This window comes from Glycine max, chromosome 17, assembly GCF_000004515.6.
Source record: "Glycine max cultivar Williams 82 chromosome 17, Glycine_max_v4.0, whole genome shotgun sequence".
NCBI classification, from domain to species: Eukaryota; Viridiplantae; Streptophyta; class Magnoliopsida; order Fabales; family Fabaceae; genus Glycine; species Glycine max.
In genome coordinates, this window is record NC_038253.2 from 6,041,888 (window position 1) to 6,062,571 (window position 20,684).

Sequence of the window (20,684 nt, forward strand, 5' to 3'; positions counted from 1 at the left end):
CAAAAGTATTTTTAAAATTTTGAATTTTTATCTCTTTTAATTTATTTTTTTCATTTTTATTTTTTTAAAAGATATTATTAATAATTAAACTTAAATTTCTATTATAATATAAATTGTTTATTATATATCTAAATTATAATTTATAATTTAAATTTTCAGTCAAGAAAAGTATTTATTTTTATCAAAATTAATTATAATATAATTTATATATTTAAAAAATATTTATGCTTAGTTGTATATTTTATGTCACCCAACTATAATTAATTTTAAATTTTACAACCGAAGTTTTTTTTCACGCATTTTATGATCATTTTTTAAAAAAATGCGCATTTTATCGCTTTTTTAGCATGTTATTAGCTCGATTTTAGCGCAGGAGATCGGGGTTGAGCAGAAGTTAATATACCATGTAAGCCAAGAGTTGTGTGGTATTGAATTGAGATACCAAAAGTTGGAGGAGTTACTTCCAAAGCTATCGGCTGTAGTTCGAATTAATGAGTCACTCAGACAAATTCTCCCAAAAAGACTTAGCCGAACGGAAGGTGAAGTTGTCAAAGTTCAACATCTTATAGCAAGATCATGCCTAGGGTTTGAGACCTAGCCCATAAACATTTAAAAAAGCATGTGTAATACGTCAATCCACATCAGGAGCGGTTGCATTGAAAGAGTATGTATCTCGTCAATAACAAGTGATCCATTAATGTAGGATTTCATCGTACATTCAGTCAAGTGGTTAACATGTGTAAAAATAATGACAACTCGATCAACCTATGATGGATGGAATACCCAAGTCCTTGGCCTCAAATACGAGAGCACCAAGAAGTTCAAGTTAAGGATAAGATTCTAGTGATAAATAACAACTAAAATACACAATCTTTCAATCTCAAATACACAAACACAAATCTTTCAATTTTGAATACATAAACACAAAGAAATTCAAGTCAAAGATAAGATTCAATCGACAAATAATCAATGGCATGCCCATTTAAATATATGATTTCTTACATATAATAATATTACATTTTCATCATTATACCTTTTTTTTCAAAACTTTTTGTTTTGTTTTTAATTATTTATTATTCATAATTTCACGGCAACTATTATTATAGCTTATCAATTAAGAATTAAAACTAATATTTCAGTAAATTTTGTTGACAAGTATTTAACGTAATTTATATTCATACTCAAATCAACACATATGATTAAATTAAAAGAATTACACACCATTTATCTGTTATTTAGTGGGGAACTTGTCTTCGATTTACTACATAATTACATATGTTGATGGATTATTTTCCTTTTACCAACGAAGCAAGGGGTTTAATAGTCATTTACTATTTGATCCATCCTCTGAAGAACTATAAGATGCCCTTCCTCTGTGCATGCACTCATACAACTGCGCAGAGCCACTCGGAGCCGCTGCTCAACTCAGCAATGGAAACCCTAGACTCAGCACGGTCAACTCCTTCAAAAACCACCGACTCTAATCCTCAAACCTCATCTCCATTGCCGTCATCGGTGCTCAGGTTATGGAGGCCAGTAGCGTAGAAACCAGTGGTCACATGCCAGCTTCGTGTGAAAATCGATGGTTCTCTGCTTCTTCCGCAGGAAGATATCACGCACTCGGCAAGTATCATCTTTACCAACGGTATTAATCCGCTACGTTCCATACTTCTTCTCGTTTCCATTGCTGGTTTTCGCATTCAGAAGCAAAACCACAGGAACATTGTGAACGAACTTAGTTGAATTTGGATGTTTTCTGCGATGGATTTTATTTCACATGTTTGTGTTTGTTAAGCATTCCTGCTTTAGTGTGGTACTTGTTTTTAGTCATCCAGAATCAGAAATTGTTTTTTATTGTGTTTGGTGTGTAAGGTGCGTGTGGTTATGTTTTGTAGGTACATGCATATGACATCAAACTGGTTTTCATAATTCACTTTATCAGGGTCCTTGGGTTCGGCTAGAGAGATCATAGGTTTAATTCCTGATGTACTAAAAGATAAAAGAAACGTTTAATTTGCTTTTAAATTGCTACTTTTTGTGTGATTCTGAATGGTGACCCTCATTGTGGGTTTGAGGTTAGAAAATCTAGGCAACGACATTTATGTTTCTGCTCTTATTTGCAGAAGTGGTTGATGTGCTTTAATCAGATGCCTCAGCTATTCAATTCTTTGATGTTTTTTGAATTATAATTATGCAGAAATGTTCAGTGGCCTCACTTATTTTGGGACCCCTTGGTTCTAAATGTCTCCAAGTGTTTGGATAGTCAAAAGGGCACTTTTTTCTCATTATGTAATCATATTAACTGCATTCAAGCATATTTGTCCTTTTTTTTTCATTTTCTATCTCTCTTTTTCAGATCCCAGTTGGGGTTGGGGTTGTTTAAGATTCTAAGGGAATTGTCTTTAGGCTGGTGTGCAAGAGGAGACCATCTTGGTAGTAGGGAGATTAGCTATAGGTCCAAGAAGGAGTGATTAGGGTCTTGCAAGTTGGAAATCTGGTGTCCAAAAACATTGCTTTGGCTGATGTGCTTAATCATCAGGAATTAAACCTATGATGTCTCTAGCAAAACCCAAAGGCATGCAGTGCTTTGTTTTCCCTGATAAAGTGAATTATGAAATGCAATTTGTTGTCATCGAGTGATATCCCGAATAGCTAGCTTTAAGAAATACTATTCAGAGTATGGTTTTGACTAGAATGGATGGGATGTTAACCTAGTGATTATTACTAATGCAATGCCAGTCCCTGAAAGTTTTTTTGAGTCTAGGTGAAGGTTTCTATAGTAGGTTTTTGTCTTTTTGAGGATATTTGGGTGGAATAATTTGTTCTCCTGTAGGCTTTGCTACTTCTCTAGAATGTTTTTCTATCCATAATTTCTATTTCTGAGGGGTTTGATTTTTCTCAACCTAACAAAAAGAGAGATGACTTAAATCCTTTCTGCTTTCACAGAAAAATTCATCAGAATAAAAAATTGGGTTATTTTCATATCTGTGTTCAGGTTGATACCTTATTCTCTTGTCAGTCTTATTATTCTCTGCCCTTAAAATTTCTTCTTTTATTGGGTAAAAAAAAACCTTTAAAGTATTTTGGCATCATTTTAATATCTATTGCTATGGTTATTGTACTTGTTTGTTTCAGGAACTGCGAAGGAGCGAATTAGTGTTGTCTTATAGGGACATGGTATGTCATATCTATGCTGTTATATTTCAAACTTGAACCATTTATATATTTTTACTTGCAAATAAATGTAATGAGTATACATTATGGCATGTATTTAATTGGGTAAGCTGCTTGCTCTTCTGAAAATTAGTTGTTGATGCCATATTCAATGACTTACAGATTTTTGTTCGATGAAGAGGGAAAGCACCCACACCTGTGTGCACAGACAATGACATACAAAATTCTAGTGCCTCTTAATTCCTTTTAATGGGAAGTAGTAAATTGCAATCCAAAAAGAAGTGTTGCTAGAAAATATAGCTGTCACATATTCATAGCCAATGGAGTCAACTGTTCAGTTAATGATACTGAATGTATTTATCTATTTAATTTATGTAACTTCAGGTGGGCATTGTAAGTGACATGATCAATGTTAGCAGATCAATGAAGTGTTTCTTCAAAGGATCAAACAATAGTTCGCTGTTACACTTTTCTTATAATTCTGCAGACCAGAGTGATTCTGGAGATGGTGGTGGAATTCCAGCATTTACGTTTTATTCAATCACTTCACATGGTATGACAATATTTCCTAATTAAGCATTGATCCATTTTACAGTTATCCGGTTCTTCAGAGATGATTGCTAGTTGTTTCCCCAGTTTTATTATGCACCTATTTTAATGAAGTAGCACTTCAGATCTAGCTAGGGATAGGTATTCATAGTAGAAACTTTTAGTCCTTGGGAAGTAATATTGTTTTCATTTTCAACATTTTATAGTTACTTGCCATAGGTTGAGTTTATGGAAAAGTTTACTGAGACTGTATTTCACAATTTTTCCCTTTAAGTTGGATAAAGATTTTAAATTGTAATATAATCCAATGAAGGGAAAGAGAATTTTACAGAATACATACTGTTTCTTTTTGATAGAGTTGTCAAGTCTTAAAAGTACTATGCATAGTTAGACACTTAGACAATGTTAGAGGGTTTAAGTTTTGGTTAGCCCAAATATTATGAAATTTTTTAAATTGTTTCAAGAGAAGCATAAATGAATGTGTTCACTTGTATTCATGAGAAGTTCCACAAGATGAGTTATGCTAAATCTGACAATATAATATTCAATGATAACAATGTTTCCTCCACTTGGGAATCACTAATCAGTGCATATCTTTAGTTTTCTTTCCATATAACCAAAACACAGGGGAAACAACATGCTAGCAGCTATGCATTACCTGACAAATTATTCATGTAAATTATGCTAAAATTACAAGTTTTGAAATCACAGAGAAATTTGCTGATTTAGCATGGAACTGTGTTTGAAGGTGAATTTCAATTTCTTCGATTTTCTTTTTCCCATTTATATTTGATTCCTACCTTTGGTCTTATTGGGGAACTTATTTCAAATGGGCAGCGATTACTTGTTCTTGAATTTATGTCCATTAGTTATGACACTTCAGCAGTTAAACAGTTGCATTGGTCAACTCAGCTTTATGATGATGAATTTAAAGATTTGAGAGACTGCAATTTGTACTGTGTAGTGACTCATGGGCCAGTTCCACCAAGATTAAGGGATGGGAAATCTGGCATTGATGCTTTAAGATTTGACAACCAACCCAATCCCGAGGTTTTACAGGTGTTGTATTTAATACCACATTTGCTCTTGAATTAATTGTAAAAATGTCTATATTTGAGGTTTAAAAATATAAAATTGATATATTACCATCAATTTGACACTTTGAAATTGCACGGTCTGAAAATCTAAACTACTCTATGATACATTAGTCATAGTTTAGACTGAATTTAATTGGCTTGCCATTTTAAGTTGGGAGAATAAATTTCTCAGGCGTTTGCAAATTGCATTGACTGGACCTTTTTCTTGGGGGGGGGAGGGGGGGGAGGATAGGCTAACATGAGTCTGGTGTAGTTTTTATCACTTTCAATACAATGTCTATGCCAGGTTTCATTCACAGTTTCTTATATTGGAGTCCCCCTCGCTTTCTGGTTAATGAATTAATGTAAGGACAGTGATTCAGTGACTACATTTTGGTATATAAGTATGGGAAATGAACTTATGCAATTACTAAAATTAAAAAACTGGAACGCATGTTTGGAAGTGGATTACCTAGGAATACTGTGCAAATTATTATTTTCTCCCTATTTTTTATGCCATTGAACAAAATACTTCTGCAAGTTTGAACAATGCATGCCTTTTCTATGTGGTATATAGTTTCCTTTCTATATTGATATTATTTAATGTACATAACAGGTTTATTTAACAACATGGCTTGCAGAGGTGAACATGTCACTCCCAAGTATGATTGCAATGAAGTTCATACTTTAAATGTATATCAGTATCTAAAATGTATCTAATCTCCCCCACCCTTTGCTTTACCTTTTTAATCAGAGTGAATGAGATATTTGCAATTGTTGGGGAGGAAAGGCAAGTTAGCATATGTTAAAGCTACCGTCATCAGGTGTGTGAAGTCTTTAACATTGAACGACAATATGTTGAAATCAAAATGAACGAATTACTAGACCTTCACACTCTTATTAGACATTGTCATGCTTGGTCATACGAAAAGAAGTGGTAAGAGACGTTCATTACTGTTAAAAATGATAATTATGACGTGTAGATTAGTAATCTTAGTCTCAACATTAACAAATTGTGGACATTAGTTCAAAGGAAAGGCAAACCTAACAAAATTGGTGTCTGCATGGATAGTATGCTCAATAATATTGCAAAAATGTTGGAGGTACTAAACTATTTTTCTATGGCAATTTCCCCCCGTTTTAACCTTTAGAGAAGTTTTATACAATTTTTTAAAAGAATAACTGAACTTGCTGGTCTGACTTGTAACTTGAAGAGACTTGAACAACTGTGATTGACTACTTGCAATTTGGATTCTGGATTGGATTGGATTGATATGGTTCCAAAGCTGATATAGAAAGAAATTTAAATATAATGTTGCCGAAAAAAATTGGGTATGTTATGCCAATGTCAATTTAATTTATATAGATTTTTTTTGAGAGTTCAAACTGTAGTATGTTTAATTATTTATTTTAAAACACTTTCCACTATTGTTTATTGTATATGGAATTGATAACAAGCAGGCAGCCAAGTTTTATGGTCGCTGCTTTCTAAAGATACCATCTTTATAATACTATTCGATGGATACCTGTCATCGAATGTTTCCTACGAAAAAGGTATAAATATGTTTGTCACAGTACAATAGATTGGATATTAAATTTCAATCTTTTTCAATGCCTTTTACTATCATGTCAAGATCGGTGTTTCCGTTCATGCTTCTATTTTGGCATCGTCCTTTGGGTGTGCGGGCGCAAGTACAATAGGTCAAAAACATGCTGCAAGTTTATTTACGTGGTAAAAAACAAATGTTGTCATTGTCAAACGGATTTCTTTGGCAGATGTCAAGGTACGAGTTTATTTATTTATGGGACCAGTTGCATCGGCGAAGATGACGTCTTGTATGCATTACCAGGTATAAAAAATAATCAATTCGTATCCGAAGACGTCGACAATTATTTCCCGCAATAAAACGTAACGTTAAAATATTAACGTTTCGTATTCCTCGTAATTCTCTACGTACTATAATGTAATAGAAGCTAGAGTAATTTTAGTGCAAAGCTGTAACTGAGCAAGTCAAAACCACAATTGCATCAAAAGTACTACCTGAAACATGGGTATGATTATTCATTGTGAATAAGAAACCAACAACGCAGCAGGAAGGAATGTAATATTCACAATGGTAAAAAAAAAAGAAGCAAACTTTATTTTAAATTAAGAACCAAGAAACACTCAAGACAGCAGGTTGTCTTGTCCCCTGGAGGCCCCACAAATGCTGATGGTTGTTTCTTACCATCCCCGTCAGTGTGCAGGTTATGCATGGACTGAGGGCTTAGAAATACAAGAAAATAATTGAGTGAAGATGATCTAATATTAATTATTCAACTACATACAAATACAAGAAAATGCTTTAATTGAGAACAATAATTATTCAGTAACACTAAATAGCTTATGCTAATTAATCGGACCACCGAGCCAATGGTATGGTTAAAACTAGTTAGATTGCACATATATTATATTAGTGCAAACAACTACATTTCGATTTGAGAATATGGAAATGAATAAACAGTAAACATCTTATGTTCTATAAAAAAAACAAAAATAAACATTGAACAGCTTATGCTTTAACTAATCAGCTTAAAACGAGCAAAATGGTATGGTTAAAACTAAGTAAACTGCATATCTTATCTTAATATATACAAAAGGCTTGGAACCTGAAGACCAAAAGTATAAGATATCTTATCTTAATACATACATACATAGATTGAAAAGATCTAACAGCCTCCATTGGTTGAGGAGGCAATCTAGTACCATTCTTCTCCTACATTGCCAGTTGTATGGTTCTATGGTGATGAAGTTCAATAATATAAGTTGAAAGAAAAGTACCATAAACAGGAGGTTGGGAGACAACTGACCTCGAAAGATGGAAAAATGAATTAATTAATTATCAAAGTGAAAGACATTGTACCCTGTCAGGGAGATTTCTAGGCATTGGAACTGCAGTTACATATTTCTGGGGGCATGATTTCTGAGCATTTGCAGTTGCATCAGACGATGAGGTTTCTGCCCCATCATTTTGCCCCCGACCATGGAACTTGGCAAATCGATTGATGACAGAAAATCTTTCTAAATCCTGACATTCCAGTCTTAAGTCCAAAACTGAGGCTCTGCTATCCAATCTGCATCATCGAGATTAAAAATGGAAAAAAATAAGTAAAAGGAGAGAATGGCAAAAATTGCAGCTATCATGTAAAGATAAACAAAAGCAACAGACAGGAAAAAATAATAACCTAAACCTGAAGACATAGCAGTAGTAGGCAACCGAAATAAAGAGAACACAAAGAAGGCCAATGATTCACATCCCAGTATATGAGCTATAGGATATTGCAAATTAGCAAATATCATCATTACCATGTAAAATCAAACTGTAAAGACAAACCAAAAAAAGGCAGGTGGCTAGCGCGTACTGCTATGTCAAAAGTTTGAGTAAATTCGAAGTCCATAAGAACAAGCATCATAATACCCTTTTTCCTCACAACAAATCAGTATGAATTATCTCTATGAACTCATTGATATAATTTTGCTTCCTGGTGCAGCGGTAAAGTTGTGCCTTGGTGACTTGTTGGTCATGGGTTCGAATCCGGAAACAGCCTCTTTGCATATGCAAGGGTAAGGCTGCGTACAACATCCCTCCCTCATACCTTCGCATAGCGAAGAGCCTCTGGGCAATGGGATACGTAGTTTTTTTTTACTTTTTAATCATCCATTTTGCATGAAAACAGATACAAGTTAGAAAGATCATAAACACCCTTCTTGATTCTTTCTAACACTAATACAAGTGAAATAGGATATCCAACCTAAATTGAACCCATTCTTCGGAGCAAAAAGTAAACTGGTCAGGAAATATTCCATTTTCAACTTGTCAAATCAATTGTTTCATGAAATTTTATTACCACAGAAGAACAAGAAAATACAAGATATCTTATAAAAACCTTTTATTAATTTGAGACATAATATCAAAGCACCTGTGTATGAAATTTGTTACTCATACAGTCCCACCATGAGAAAAATAAACAGTGACAGTACCTCAACATATCATTTTCCAGTTTCCTCGCTCTATCAACAAAGTCTTCCACCTTCAAAATGTACTGATCAATTTTCTCAGACGCTTTGGGCTTATCAGGCAGGCTACAGAATATATCAATAAAAAATTTAATCATTATTGTGAGATATAAACAAATTCAAAACGCAGAATCATATGATTTAAGCCTGTGTTCGGTTAAGCTTATGAAAGTAACTTATGACTTTTCTGTAAGCTCTTTTAGCTTTTATTTTAATATGCTTCATAGTGAAGCTTATAGAAATAACCTTATTAAATAAATGCTTAACTAAGTTGTTTACCCAAATGCATCCAAAAACATAAAGTTGTGCAACTTTTTTAAGTGGATGGGTAACTTTTAAATAACTTCTAACAATGGTCATCCATGTAAAATTGAATGATCAAAATTAGCTCCTTTTACATCTCATTACAAGATAATGTTCACTTGATATCACCTTTACAATACACTCAACCATCATATGCTCATTTAAAGAAGAGGGGTAAAAAATCTTACGGGTTTTTGCTGCCAGGGGACATGAGTGTGTCATTTCCAGACCAAGAGACAGAACTGCATGCATCTCCTAACGCTAACCTAGCAACAGAGTAGACCACACTTTCATGATGCAACTTCACATCTGCAGAGAGAACTGCAGCTGGAGGGGGGTTAAGTAGTTGCTGCATAAGCTGTGTCGTTAACACAAGTCTTCTCTTTGACTTCATTATTGGCAATTCTTCAACTAGCTCAGCATCATCCTCAACCTAAAGTCATATATGGAGCAATGTGAACTCCTAGTAGAAAATGAATTAAGAGATTGGGTTTAAACTGACTTAATTATGAACAAACCTTCTCAACCAATCTATTTGCAGCTTGCGCCCAGTCTAATTCTGCCGCACTGCCAGATAATAAGAAACCTCAATCTTAGAAGTCAGAAATTAAAAAAAAAAAGCATAACAAACTGATGAATATTAAACAGGATTAAACACAAGGCTTGAAATACATTTTAAGACATTGAAAACAGATCTAGCAACTGGTGAAAGAGACAGGATCTTTTCCAACTTCTAGTTATCAACAATAGCAATAAAAAATTGCAAATGCATTAAATACGTGTTTGGATTAGCTTACTGTGTTAAGATCCTATAATCAAAATCATCAGAAAACATGGGACTGAAAAGATGTTTTGTGTAAATTAATCTAAAATGAGTATGTGGTATAAAATCACATAATTTTGTCAACCACCTGATATCTTGAACCCTTTCAGAACCCTGACTCAGCTCTTTATGCCATGGCAAGAGTTCAGATGTGGAACTTTTGCGCTTCTTTGGTCGCATACTAGACAGATCAGGTTCAGCTGCAGGAAGCAATAACTGGGAAGGCAGATGCTCATTTGCAACTGAAGTAAGCATTGAATTTTGCCCAGCATCACTGAGACTGTTAACTTGCTCCATTGAATTAGCAAGATGCAAACTACCAGATTGGTTCCTTATAATTAAAGGCTGCTCCATAACTTTTTGAGGAGTCATTGTCCGTACATCATACATTTGCAACATCTTACCATTTTTAAAAGTTCCATACTGCTCAAACCATGATGGAGCCATCTGAGGATTTATCACAGAATGCTCACTTCTAACAGAAGTTACTTTGTTATTATTAGCAACATTAAGAGCATTTCTCTGTCCATATCCAACCACCTCCTGAGAAGATGCACTAGTGTCTCGTGCATCACCTGGCTTTGTTGAAAACCTTAGCAAGTTCGGATCTGATGGTGGCACTGAAGAACTATTATCTGACACATCTTTGACTATGTTATTGTATCCATATGACTGTTGTCCACGGTTGGAAATGGAATCTACCAGTTGTTTGTCCATCACATTATCAGAAACCTTGAACCTCTTGACATCTCGATTACTAGGATCAATCTCCATATTTTTCATGGACTGAACTTGATTTAGCATAGAGAAATTATGATGCAAGAAATTGTTTGGTCTTAAAGACCGGCCAAAATCTTCAATATCTTTAGAGGTAGCAGCTGGGCCTGATTGAGATGTATCGGGTGTATATTTCACATGCTCCTTCACTTGTGAAGCACTTGCAGTCTCTTCAACAGCATCAACACTCTCAGGCAATACCCACTGCTCAGAAAGGTTACCTTTCTCTGAATCTTCAATACCTGGTTTCTGTGGTCCTATTGTAGTTTCACAAATATTATTTGGTTGGGGATGGGATGGAATCTTATAAGCATTAGGATGTTGCTTGCCAGAAACACTTGTCCACACATTGTGTAGAACTTTCGAAGGGGCGCTCTGTAGAGATGATGTAACAGGAGCATGAGGAGCAGTGCCAGCTTCCAATGTGGAAATTTTCATGGTAGGATCTCCGGCACGAATTTGATTCATACTATCCTTCTGAGACATGTCCTGAGCAGATTGTAACTCAGACTGACCAGTTTGAGCTCTTTCACAATATTCATCTACCTGATTAGTAGAAGCAGTCCGATCAACAAAAGTTGAATTATCACATTGAGTATTTGCTATTTGTCCACCAAGATTAGCCACATTCTGATTTTGAGTATGGATTCTTGAAAAAGGAAAGCCTGAAGTAAAAGCCTGTTGAATATTTCCCAGAGCACTGTACTGTGAGGTTTTGTCAAACATTTGTCCTGAGGAACCAGAAATGTTATTTCTAAGCTCATGAGATGACTCTTGAGAAGGAAAAGTCTGAGAAGCAGCCAACCAAGTAGGACCCTTATCCCCTGTCTCAGATGCAACATGTGGTGTAGCATGAGAAGATGCCATATGATGCCTTTGAGTAGGTGGAGCCAATTGTAAAGCAAAGCCCTGAGACAAAGAACTTTGATTTCGTTGATGATGTGCAGCAGACCCATCAGAAGATTCGGTATCCATCACCCTGGAAGATAAAGGGCGGTTAGAAGTGCTTGTGTTTGTTGCAACGCCATGCTCCCTTGACTGATCCACTTTATGAAGAAGCTCAAGAATATTTTGACTACAATAATTTAACAAAGCAAAGCAAACAGTTGAGCTAAGGTCACCATGTACGTCATGGAAGAGTAGAGTTGTAGGATAATAAAAGGAGAAATAAGTAAACCAGGTTTCAGGGCCAATTAGACCAGAAGTATGCAAATGAAAAAGTAAAACAAACACAGGTCATGGTTACTTCCCATAAGAAAACACTGGAACAATAATTTAGAAGCAACTACAACATGATGACACACTAAATTTGTAAGCTCAACCAAAGCAACAAGAAAATTTTCATTGTTCAACTACCTGGGTGAAGCAGTCTTGTTCAATGCATAATTACCAACACTTCTATCAAATGGAGTCAATGTTTTGAGCATATGACCAGGCAGCGTGCTTTTTGAAGCATTATCATCTATGGTTTTTGAGTCACCCTGAAAAGCAGATGCGTTCCTATGTCAAATTCCAAAGGATTTAACAATTTTTTATTCTGTAGTAAATAGAGAAAAATTCGTAAAATCAATATAGTGACACTTGCATAATAAAGGTAAAGTCCTAAAATTACCTTCTCCGTTTCATTACAATTCCCATCAGAGTGACTATATTTTGACTGGCCAGGATAGCTTTGGTCCTGACCTTTAAGTCCTCCAATGGGTTGATGGGGCATAGGCTGTGAATTTATGACATGTTTATTTCCATAAGGTTCTGTGTCAACACCAACATCCCCCATTGGGTGATACTGAAATTTACGAGTTACAGGAGGCCTTCGATTTCCCTGCCCGGATAACTTTGGACTACGCAAATCACCATCAAAACTGGGATTTTCTCTCAAACCACCAGTTGCTGATTTATCCTTTTTGTTAGAGTTTTCCATACCATGTGCCTCTCCTTCTGACTTTTCATTCTTCAATGATTCCAAAACTAAAGGATTCTTCTCCATATGATGCTTATATTTTCCTGCACTTTCATTTCTTCTTTGGCTCCCCACAGTATCTGTCTGTCTCCATACATCAGCATTAGGGAGTTGCTGGCTGCTTTGCCTACTAACCCATGTAGAACCTGAATTTGGTATGGCAGCTATACCATTCATACCAGAATCCTCCCCACAGACCTGCATATTACCTGGTGATTTTGCATGTTCCAACCCAACAGATGAATTAGTATCAGAATCAACCTCCCAAATTGCAGGAACCTGGCCCAAATCCTCTTGCATAGCTTTGTCATGATGAGGCTGCAACACATTTTCATTTTCACGGATTTTCATACTAGAATTGTTACTGGGTGTGGGTGATTTGATAGCATTCCATCCATTAGATCTATTGAATGGCTCACCCCTATTGTTAGGGGATGATAGCATCTGTTGATGTGCCCAAGAACCTGAAATAACCTTCTCATTTACTTCTAAGCTATTAGCAGCATTTCCATAACTATGACTCCCTTCTGCAATTGGTTTTTGCTGAGGGCTGCAATCTAACCATTTGCCACTTTCTAAAAACTGTGGAATTGATCTTTGAGAAGAACCAGTCTGTAACCTATCTTGCTGTTCCTGTGCAGTATCAGAACCAGACTGATGAAATCCAGGAAGACCAGAATAGGTTACAGTGGTACTGGGCCTGCTGAGATCATCCGGCCGAAGAAAAGGCCTTGAATTTCTATTGGGTGCTGACTGCAAGTTATTGTCAGCCCAACCTGATTGCTGTTTGGTGCTATCCATGGTTGAAGGCCTCTCACTTCCAGATGAACGTTCAGTATTCCGGACACTTAGACCACTCCATTCTTCCTGTATACCCATTTCACTACTAGAAGTTTCAGCTACAGCAGACTGCATAAGCGCACTCCAACTCCCACTCTGAACTGATGGAACTCCACCAAAACTATCTGTACTATCCAGCATATTGAAACCAGCACTCCAACCCAATCCATCCCAGAGGCTGTCATCTGAACCAAATAAAATCTTCTCTTCTGTTGGATCTAGGGTAGCCACATTCTGTGAAGGAGGAACCTGCGCTACCACCTTGTCCTGTGAAGTGTCAGAAGATCCAGCAAGTTCTTGCCTCCCGTTAAAATCTTCAATAGGTACTTTTCTTTGTTCAGAATTAACTAGCTGCAAGTTCTCCATATTTAGTCCATTGTTTATACCTTGAGCAAGAGAACCAAACATACTTTTTCCTTGAATATCTTGTCTTGAAACTGAAGTTCCATCATTTGTGTTAGTTTGATCCAAAATTGAACCATACTGATGAACTGGAAATGAATGGCCACTGGCTGATATGTGTGGCAATGTAGGTTTGTCACCTTCAATGCAAGAATACTGATGTTGATGTTGATGTTGATGTTGATGTTGGATAGAAACCTGAGACACTGCAGGCTTATCCGCTTGAACATGAGAATACAGGTTAGGTGTACCTCTTGAGCCAGAAATTGGAAGCCCATACAGAGACTGGTCACCCTGATTAGGAACCAAACCCATCAGCCGCAGTTGTTCAGGAGATAACACAAGTCCATTAGAGGACCCTTGCATAACTGCAGATCCACCATGCTGGAGCCAATTTGCATTCGTTGCCACAACTTCAGGCTGCTGCCACACAAGGTTAGATGCCTCATTGATGGGAATGCCATTAATGAGAGATGCAGAATGGCTCGCAATCGTCTGTTTTGAAATGGAGGAAGCTGGATTCATAGAACTCTGTTGCCTAGCTTCTAGTTGATGAAATTGTTGCAGCCTTTGAAGTTCTTGCATCTGGTTGAGCATTGCTTGCTGTTGTAAAAGCTGCATGTCATTCATCCCTGACTGCTGTCTAGGAAAAGACTGAAGCATGCCCGAATGCCGACCACTCATTTGTTGTTGACTTCCAAAAAAATCATAATTGACAGGAGACTCAGATGCATCAGACCTGGTCAAGTTTTTCTTATAGTGCTCGAGACCAGACCCTTGTTGTGAATCTAGTACTGATATTCCTCTTGACAGATTTGGCATGCCATGCAAATCAGTTTCTGTATCCATTCCCAAAATGTTTGCTTCATTTTGCCTCGACTGAAAAACCTGATGCCCCTGGATATAGCCATTTACAGTTGTCTGTTGATTTGGGAGTTGATTTCTGCCAGAGTCAGGCCTCAAATTTGATTGAGCCAGGTTTAAACCATGTCGCAAATGTGGAGTGCTTGTGTGTCCCTGCTCAAAATCTTAGTAAAAATAAAAGGAAATCCGATTAGTAATGGGTGGGAAAAAGCTGCATACTGATTGCTAAAAATCATTGATAAATAAGAAGCTTTTTAAAAAAATAAATAAATAAAAGGTATATAATGTCTAGTTCTACCTGATTGTTGTAGATTAAAATTCTTCAAATTGGAAATAAAAGGAGCAACAGTTGGTCTCTGGCTACCAGCCCACAAATTGTTGCTTAGCCCTGGCCAGTTCCCGTCAACTGCCTGTGAATGATACTGGCCCTGGGGTAAGTTTTCTTGACCAAAAAAATTGTGGACCCTGTCTCCTACTTCGTTTCCAGGCATAGATAACCCAGCACACAATTTTTCAGAAGATAACTATTTATAAGAAAGTGTAGTAAATCAAGGAAGATCAAGAAAAAGTTTCTCCAAATATGCTGTCCAAAAACACACCTCTGAGCTATTACCATTCAATCCTGGAAATTATTAAAGAATAAAAAATTAGCCTACAAGCAATAATCCATTTAGTGTATATTTACAAATAGAATATCATGAAAAGACAGGATAAAATAACAACTGCATCCCATGCAAGATGTCATACTCAGGATTAGATTAGTGCACAATAGTAAAATGCAAACAATTCCATGCACAAAAAAATAAATTTTCCATGATGCAAGAATAGGCTTCCAGGAATAAAAACTTTGTGATAAGCATGGTGTTGAAAGATGAAATTGCCTGGGTAAAAGCAGCCCTAAATTTTGTTTGTTTGTAGGCCAAATTTTTGGAGCATTACTGCTTAATTGATCAAAAACACTTAATTTAACTGCACCAAATGCCTTGGTAAAGTGTAAGACATAGCATAGAAGTTCACAGGTCAGGTTATTTATCCAACATTAAGGTTCTCAGCATTCCTTTTTAAATGAAGAAAAAGATGGGAAAAAAGGAAGAGAAAACTTTAAAAAGAAAGGAATGCAGTTCCAACTTCCAAGTTATAATACTCAGAGGTATCTCTAGTGTCGCAAGGTTGAATCATTGATCATGTTACACGCAGCCTAAGCCATGTTTTTTTTCCAAACATTTTTTCTATTACAGGATTTTCTTCCTTACCTGCACTAGTACTATTATACTAGCATAGCATTGAGAAACTACTAGAGGTTCAAACAGAAATGATCCTTCTCAAAAAGTATCTACTCACAAAAAGGATGTTTTCTTTCTGAACACAAGTGTCACCACAACTCAAATAAATAAATATATAAAATATGCCTAACCTTCCCCCCCAAAGTTTTCAGCCAATTGAAGGATTGGTGCACACAAGGAATCAAAATGGAGAATATTGAAACAGGTTGCGACAACTTCCAAATCAACCATAGTGGTGAATCTTAAGGAAGAAAAAACAAACACTTATAAAAGAGAAATGCATAACCTCAAACATATTTCCTGCATAATTATGAGTTGGCAAAACCAGGAGGCATGCAGAAAGGGGAATAAGAACCACATTCAAAGCTTCTATTTCACATTCCCCATATGCATTTTCATCTTTTCTATTTACAAATGCATGTGGTTCTAGTAATGGCATCCAATATTACTATTCATGTTTCCACTTACTCACACCCCTTAGTTTCTAACTAATCCTATAACTTATCATCCTCAAGACATGAGAAGTGCATCACGTATACGGCAACTGGCAGTTATTTCACAAAATAAAAAGCAAACTTCAATTGAATGATAACCAGTAAACATCCCAAAGAGCGAACTTATTCAAAAACTTCAAAAAATCTAGAGTCTCTAAACTTTCCCCTTTTAGTTCTGCATGTACATATACACTTCAACTACAACTATAATAAAGAGGTTCAGCACAAAATTCCATCATCTTTGCTTCCAGTTCCAGACTCATATTGCACCCACAAGGACAGAATTAGTAACCAATTTTTAAAACATATCCTATATTTAACCGAGTATAATCTCCTTGCATAAATCACTCAGGTGACTCAAACTGTCAGTAGAAGAAACTCTTCCCCTTCATTTTCCATAGACTACAATAAGGTTATATTAGTATGCCAATAATTCACACTCCCTTTCCTAATTACTGTTGAAACCTAAAACTAGAAAGTAGACAATTGAAGCAACCAATACCGAAAATCCAATACCAAATTCGCACAATTTACCTAAGCTGAAAACATCACTTCTTAAAGAAATGAGAGGAAGCTAAGCACCCAACACTCAATTACTATCCCCCTTCCCCTACTCTCCCATCAGCTGAGCTCATCCGAAAACCGAAAATCTCAAAATTACGACCAAAGCGCAAAAGATCGGAAACGCGGCACAATTCGAGCTCACAATCACCATTCAAATTGACCAAACCACACAAAACTAAGTGCACGAGCTTGCGAAATCGCGCCCAACGCGAAACGCCAGAGACACAAGCGTAGATTTGTTTTTTTTTTCTTCTTTTTTGCGTTTTTCTTTTATTTTCCGCAAAGAAAGGGTTCCTAGAGAGAGAAGGCTAGGGTTCTCAGAGATAGAAAGAAAGCCCGTGAACTCACAGTGACATTGAGAAGCCTCCATTGAAGCTCAAAATTGATCCTGCGAGAGTGTTGAAGAAGCAAGCGTTAGGGTTTGAAGCGGTGGAAGCAGAAGAAAAATAGGGACTTTCTCAGCTCACACAGATAAAGTGATCGAAATAGTGCGAAATTTTCAACGAACACAGGAACAATACTCAGGCTCGGCCCCAAGGTGAGCTTCGGTGGACCGAAGCTACTTGCTTCGGATCCGAGGCTCGGCCCTTTCAAGCTTTTTTTGGAAAATAGGGTGTGTTAGCTATAGTGAGCCCAAGACGGGGAAGATAGCATGTGAAGAGTTGTTGAGGGTAAATGCCATCTCCAATTGAAATGAGACACGTGGACAAGTGACGGCACAATCGCTTTTTTATTTTTTTGAGAGGGAATAAATTGCTGGGCAGAAAAGCCCAATGACTTTCTTTTTAAGAAAAACTTGATAAAATAATTGCTTGTTTGAAAACAATTAACTAAATTATAAAATAACACTTCAAAAAATTATTAAAACGAAATAACTTAAAATCATAACTTATTTTATATATTACTATAAGTTAGAATCCACAGTTTTGGTCAAAGAAAAAGAATCCACAGTTTAGACTCCACTTTCCTCACTATTATACTCAATATTTTAATTCTTCTTATTTTTTATGTGCGTTTTATATATTACTTCTGTAAACGCCAAAAAAAAAAAAATATTACTTGCGAAATTAGGTAAAAATTTATCTCGCATCTGAAATTATTTTTCTTAATTTTAATCTCTAAATTAAATTTAAATAATATTTTTAAATGGACAATAATTAAAAATAATATTATATTACAATTTCAATTACTAAATATAAAAATAAATATGATTTTTATAATAAAAAATATTTATTCATTTTAAATTTTAATTTTAATGTAATTTTATATGTCAAATTATTTATTTAGTATAAAATTTAATTATAAAAATGAATTATTTATTTTTTGTTATGCACAAATTAAAATACTATAGTTGTTTTTAAAATTCGACCCTGCTAATTTATCGAAATTCTATAAAGAGATCTTCTTTACGAGTTTAGAAAGAAACAAACATATATATTAAAAGTAAAGAAAATCTTGTAAAATAAATTACAAACAAATATCCTCTTTATTTGTGAGCTTAGCTGACGGCACGACTATCCTTTGTTACAAAGTAAATTAAAGCCTACTTTTCAAAATTTTGAGAGCGAGTACCTTTTTTTCTTTATTCTATACTCTAGCATCTTTCCCTTTGTATTGTAACAACTTCATCTAACTTTTTATGTATTTTGTTTTTTTTTTTATGGAAAGTATATCTTAAACAAATGTCCTCTACAGGGTTTTAATTGGTTTTTAAACTATAACATAAATTAATCAAGTCATGAAATAAAATGTTTGAATATATGAGAGAAACGAATGACATAAGATGACTTATAGCATGAGAATTTCTTAATTAAGTTTCTTAAAATTATTTTTTGTAATTTCTAAAGTATGATGTTATGATAAGAAATTCGTACATAATTTTATTTTAATAATAAGAAATTAAAAAAATTATTTTTTTATTTTTATTTTAATTATGATATTATTATATGTCAGAAAAATATTATTTTTATTATTAAGAAATAATTTTTTACAGAAAATATATATTTTATTTTATAAAAAAAACTCTTATTGTCATATAAATTCATTCTAATTAAAAAATAATAATTTTTTCACTTAAAAAAACTCGGGAGAGTCAAAAAGCCTAAAAGGTTAAGATTTTGATGGAATTTTTACTGGTAAAGTAGTCAGATACAAGTGGGGTGTGTTACGGGTATTAAATTGATCATGTTTTTGTCAAAGCATTTACTATATTAAATGGACTGTCAAAGAGCCACGTGATAACGGTTTTTCACAACTCACAAGCCTTCTGCCATCCCTAGATGCTAAGTTTGAGAAGTTATGTGACGAAATTTTGTCATTTACTTGCTGTTAGATTACATGTTAACAATGATTATGATCAAAGAGATAAAAAAATATATTACTTCCTTCTATTTTAATGTTTAAGATCTTTTCACATAAATTAAAAAATATTTACTATGAAACTAAAAATTATTGTACTTAAACTAAATTATTTTTGTTTAATCTAATACCTTCGTCTTTAATATCCACCACTAATAATGGGTATTAAAAATAATATATTTGAGAAAAAAAAATTAAATAAAATTTGAAATTCTAAAAATGTTTTCAGAAGAAAATAGATAACTAAAATGTTTTCAGAAGAAAATAGATAAATAAAATTTGAGTTACTATATAAATATCGTACAATAGTAACTTTGTTACACCAATTATTTAAAATGTTAATATGACTTTTATGTGTTTTTAAATTTAAATAATATTTTTTAAATAAAATATACAATGAATAGTTAGCGTTTTTATTAATAATAATATAATATTTATTAAATTAAGCAATAAGGATAGATTAAAGATATAATAATTTAATTTTAAATCAAGAAAAAATATAAAAGTAATATTAGAATTAAGACACATCATATTTATTAATGTAACATATCAAAATTCAAAATATAATGTCAAATTTAAATTAGAATTATCAACATGTTATTTAGTCAGAAAATGGGTTTCGTTATTTGAAACAAGTTTGAAAATTAGATAATAATAATATTTAAATTTGACTCATTTATTTAAGTGAGTTTAATTAGAAGTTAGGACTTGACTTGTAAAAAAAATTCAAAGTTTGAGTTTCAATTGTTTAGTTAATTTGTAACCAAAATATTTTTTAATTTATGAAAAAAAATAAAAGAAATAACTTTTGTCAACTAGGTATTTAATGTTAGTGTCATAATAAGTATTGTTTTATATGTTTTATACATCTTTAAAAAACTAATTAATAAATAACAGACTAAAATTTTAACAAAGTTAACATTGTCATCCTTAATTCATTTATAGTTTCTATTGTTCATTATTAACATTAATATTATATTACAAAGGTATATATGAAAATAATAATAATAACACATTAAAAAGTTAAAATGATATTATCTAATATTTTTTTCTTTCACAACATTTATTGTGGGATAGTTGGAGTCAAACATTTCAATACTAGACAATAATCTAAAGTTTGGGTTTGACTTATTTAAATAATTAAGTTCAATTATAAATTT

General features: G+C 34.2%; 2 protein-coding genes across 7 annotated transcripts; one reads left to right on the forward strand and one right to left on the reverse strand.

Annotated features, from left to right (window-relative positions):
* Window positions 1–1,371: 1,371 nt before the first annotated feature.
* On the forward strand, window positions 1,372–5,686 carry LOC102667258 (uncharacterized). Of its 4 annotated transcripts, none has more exons than XR_005889289.1 (6): window positions 1,372–1,645; window positions 3,136–3,177; window positions 3,337–3,727; window positions 4,435–4,471; window positions 4,561–4,782; window positions 5,416–5,686. XR_005889289.1 is itself a non-coding variant. In XM_041011094.1 (6 exons), exons 3-6 carry the CDS (start codon window positions 3,577–3,579, stop codon window positions 5,556–5,558), a joined length of 297 nt encoding a protein of 98 aa, XP_040867028.1. In that variant the 5' UTR covers window positions 1,373–1,645; window positions 3,136–3,177; window positions 3,337–3,576; the 3' UTR covers window positions 5,559–5,686. The 4 variants fall into 4 exon arrangements, 1 of the variants encoding a protein (XP_040867028.1); XM_041011094.1 differs by lacking the exon at window positions 4,435–4,471 and having other exon boundaries at window positions 1,373–1,645; window positions 4,688–4,782; window positions 5,416–5,461; window positions 5,554–5,686; XR_005889288.1 differs by having other exon boundaries at window positions 3,337–4,471.
* A 1,705-nt stretch (window positions 5,687–7,391) lies between these two features.
* On the reverse strand, window positions 7,392–17,750 carry LOC100806232 (uncharacterized). 3 transcript variants are annotated; one of them, XM_006600511.4, is made up of 9 exons: window positions 17,515–17,750; window positions 15,124–15,447; window positions 12,372–14,989; window positions 12,116–12,240; window positions 10,071–11,738; window positions 9,678–9,726; window positions 9,348–9,592; window positions 8,821–8,922; window positions 7,392–7,913 (listed from the first exon to the last, which is right to left on the reverse strand). In XM_006600511.4, exons 2-9 carry the CDS (start codon window positions 15,314–15,316, stop codon window positions 7,682–7,684), a joined length of 5,232 nt encoding a protein of 1,743 aa, XP_006600574.1. In that variant the 5' UTR covers window positions 15,317–15,447; window positions 17,515–17,750; the 3' UTR covers window positions 7,392–7,681. The 3 variants fall into 3 exon arrangements, with proteins under 3 accessions (XP_006600574.1, XP_003550699.1, XP_014625229.1); XM_003550651.5 differs by having other exon boundaries at window positions 10,071–11,834; window positions 17,515–17,749; XM_014769743.3 differs by lacking the exon at window positions 17,515–17,750 and adding an exon at window positions 17,137–17,502 and having other exon boundaries at window positions 10,071–11,834.
* Between the last annotated feature and the right edge of the window lie 2,934 nt (window positions 17,751–20,684).

Coding starts and splice junctions, on each gene's coding strand:
- LOC100806232 (XM_003550651.5), bottom strand. CDS start 15,316: ATGCCTGGAAACGAAGTAGGAGACAGGGTCCACAATTTTTTTGGTCAA. Junction 12,241..12,371: donor ATTGTAATGAAACGGAGAAG/GTAATTTTAGGA, acceptor TCTGCTTTTCAG/GGTGACTCAAAAACCATAGA. Junction 9,593..9,677: donor CAAATAGATTGGTTGAGAAG/GTTTGTTCATAA, acceptor ATATGACTTTAG/GTTGAGGATGATGCTGAGCT.
- LOC102667258 (XM_041011094.1), top strand. CDS start 3,577: ATGATCAATGTTAGCAGATCAATGAAGTGTTTCTTCAAAGGATCAAAC. Junction 3,728..4,687: donor TTATTCAATCACTTCACATG/GTATGACAATAT, acceptor TGTACTGTGTAG/TGACTCATGGGCCAGTTCCA. Junction 4,783..5,415: donor CCAATCCCGAGGTTTTACAG/GTGTTGTATTTA, acceptor TGTACATAACAG/GTTTATTTAACAACATGGCT.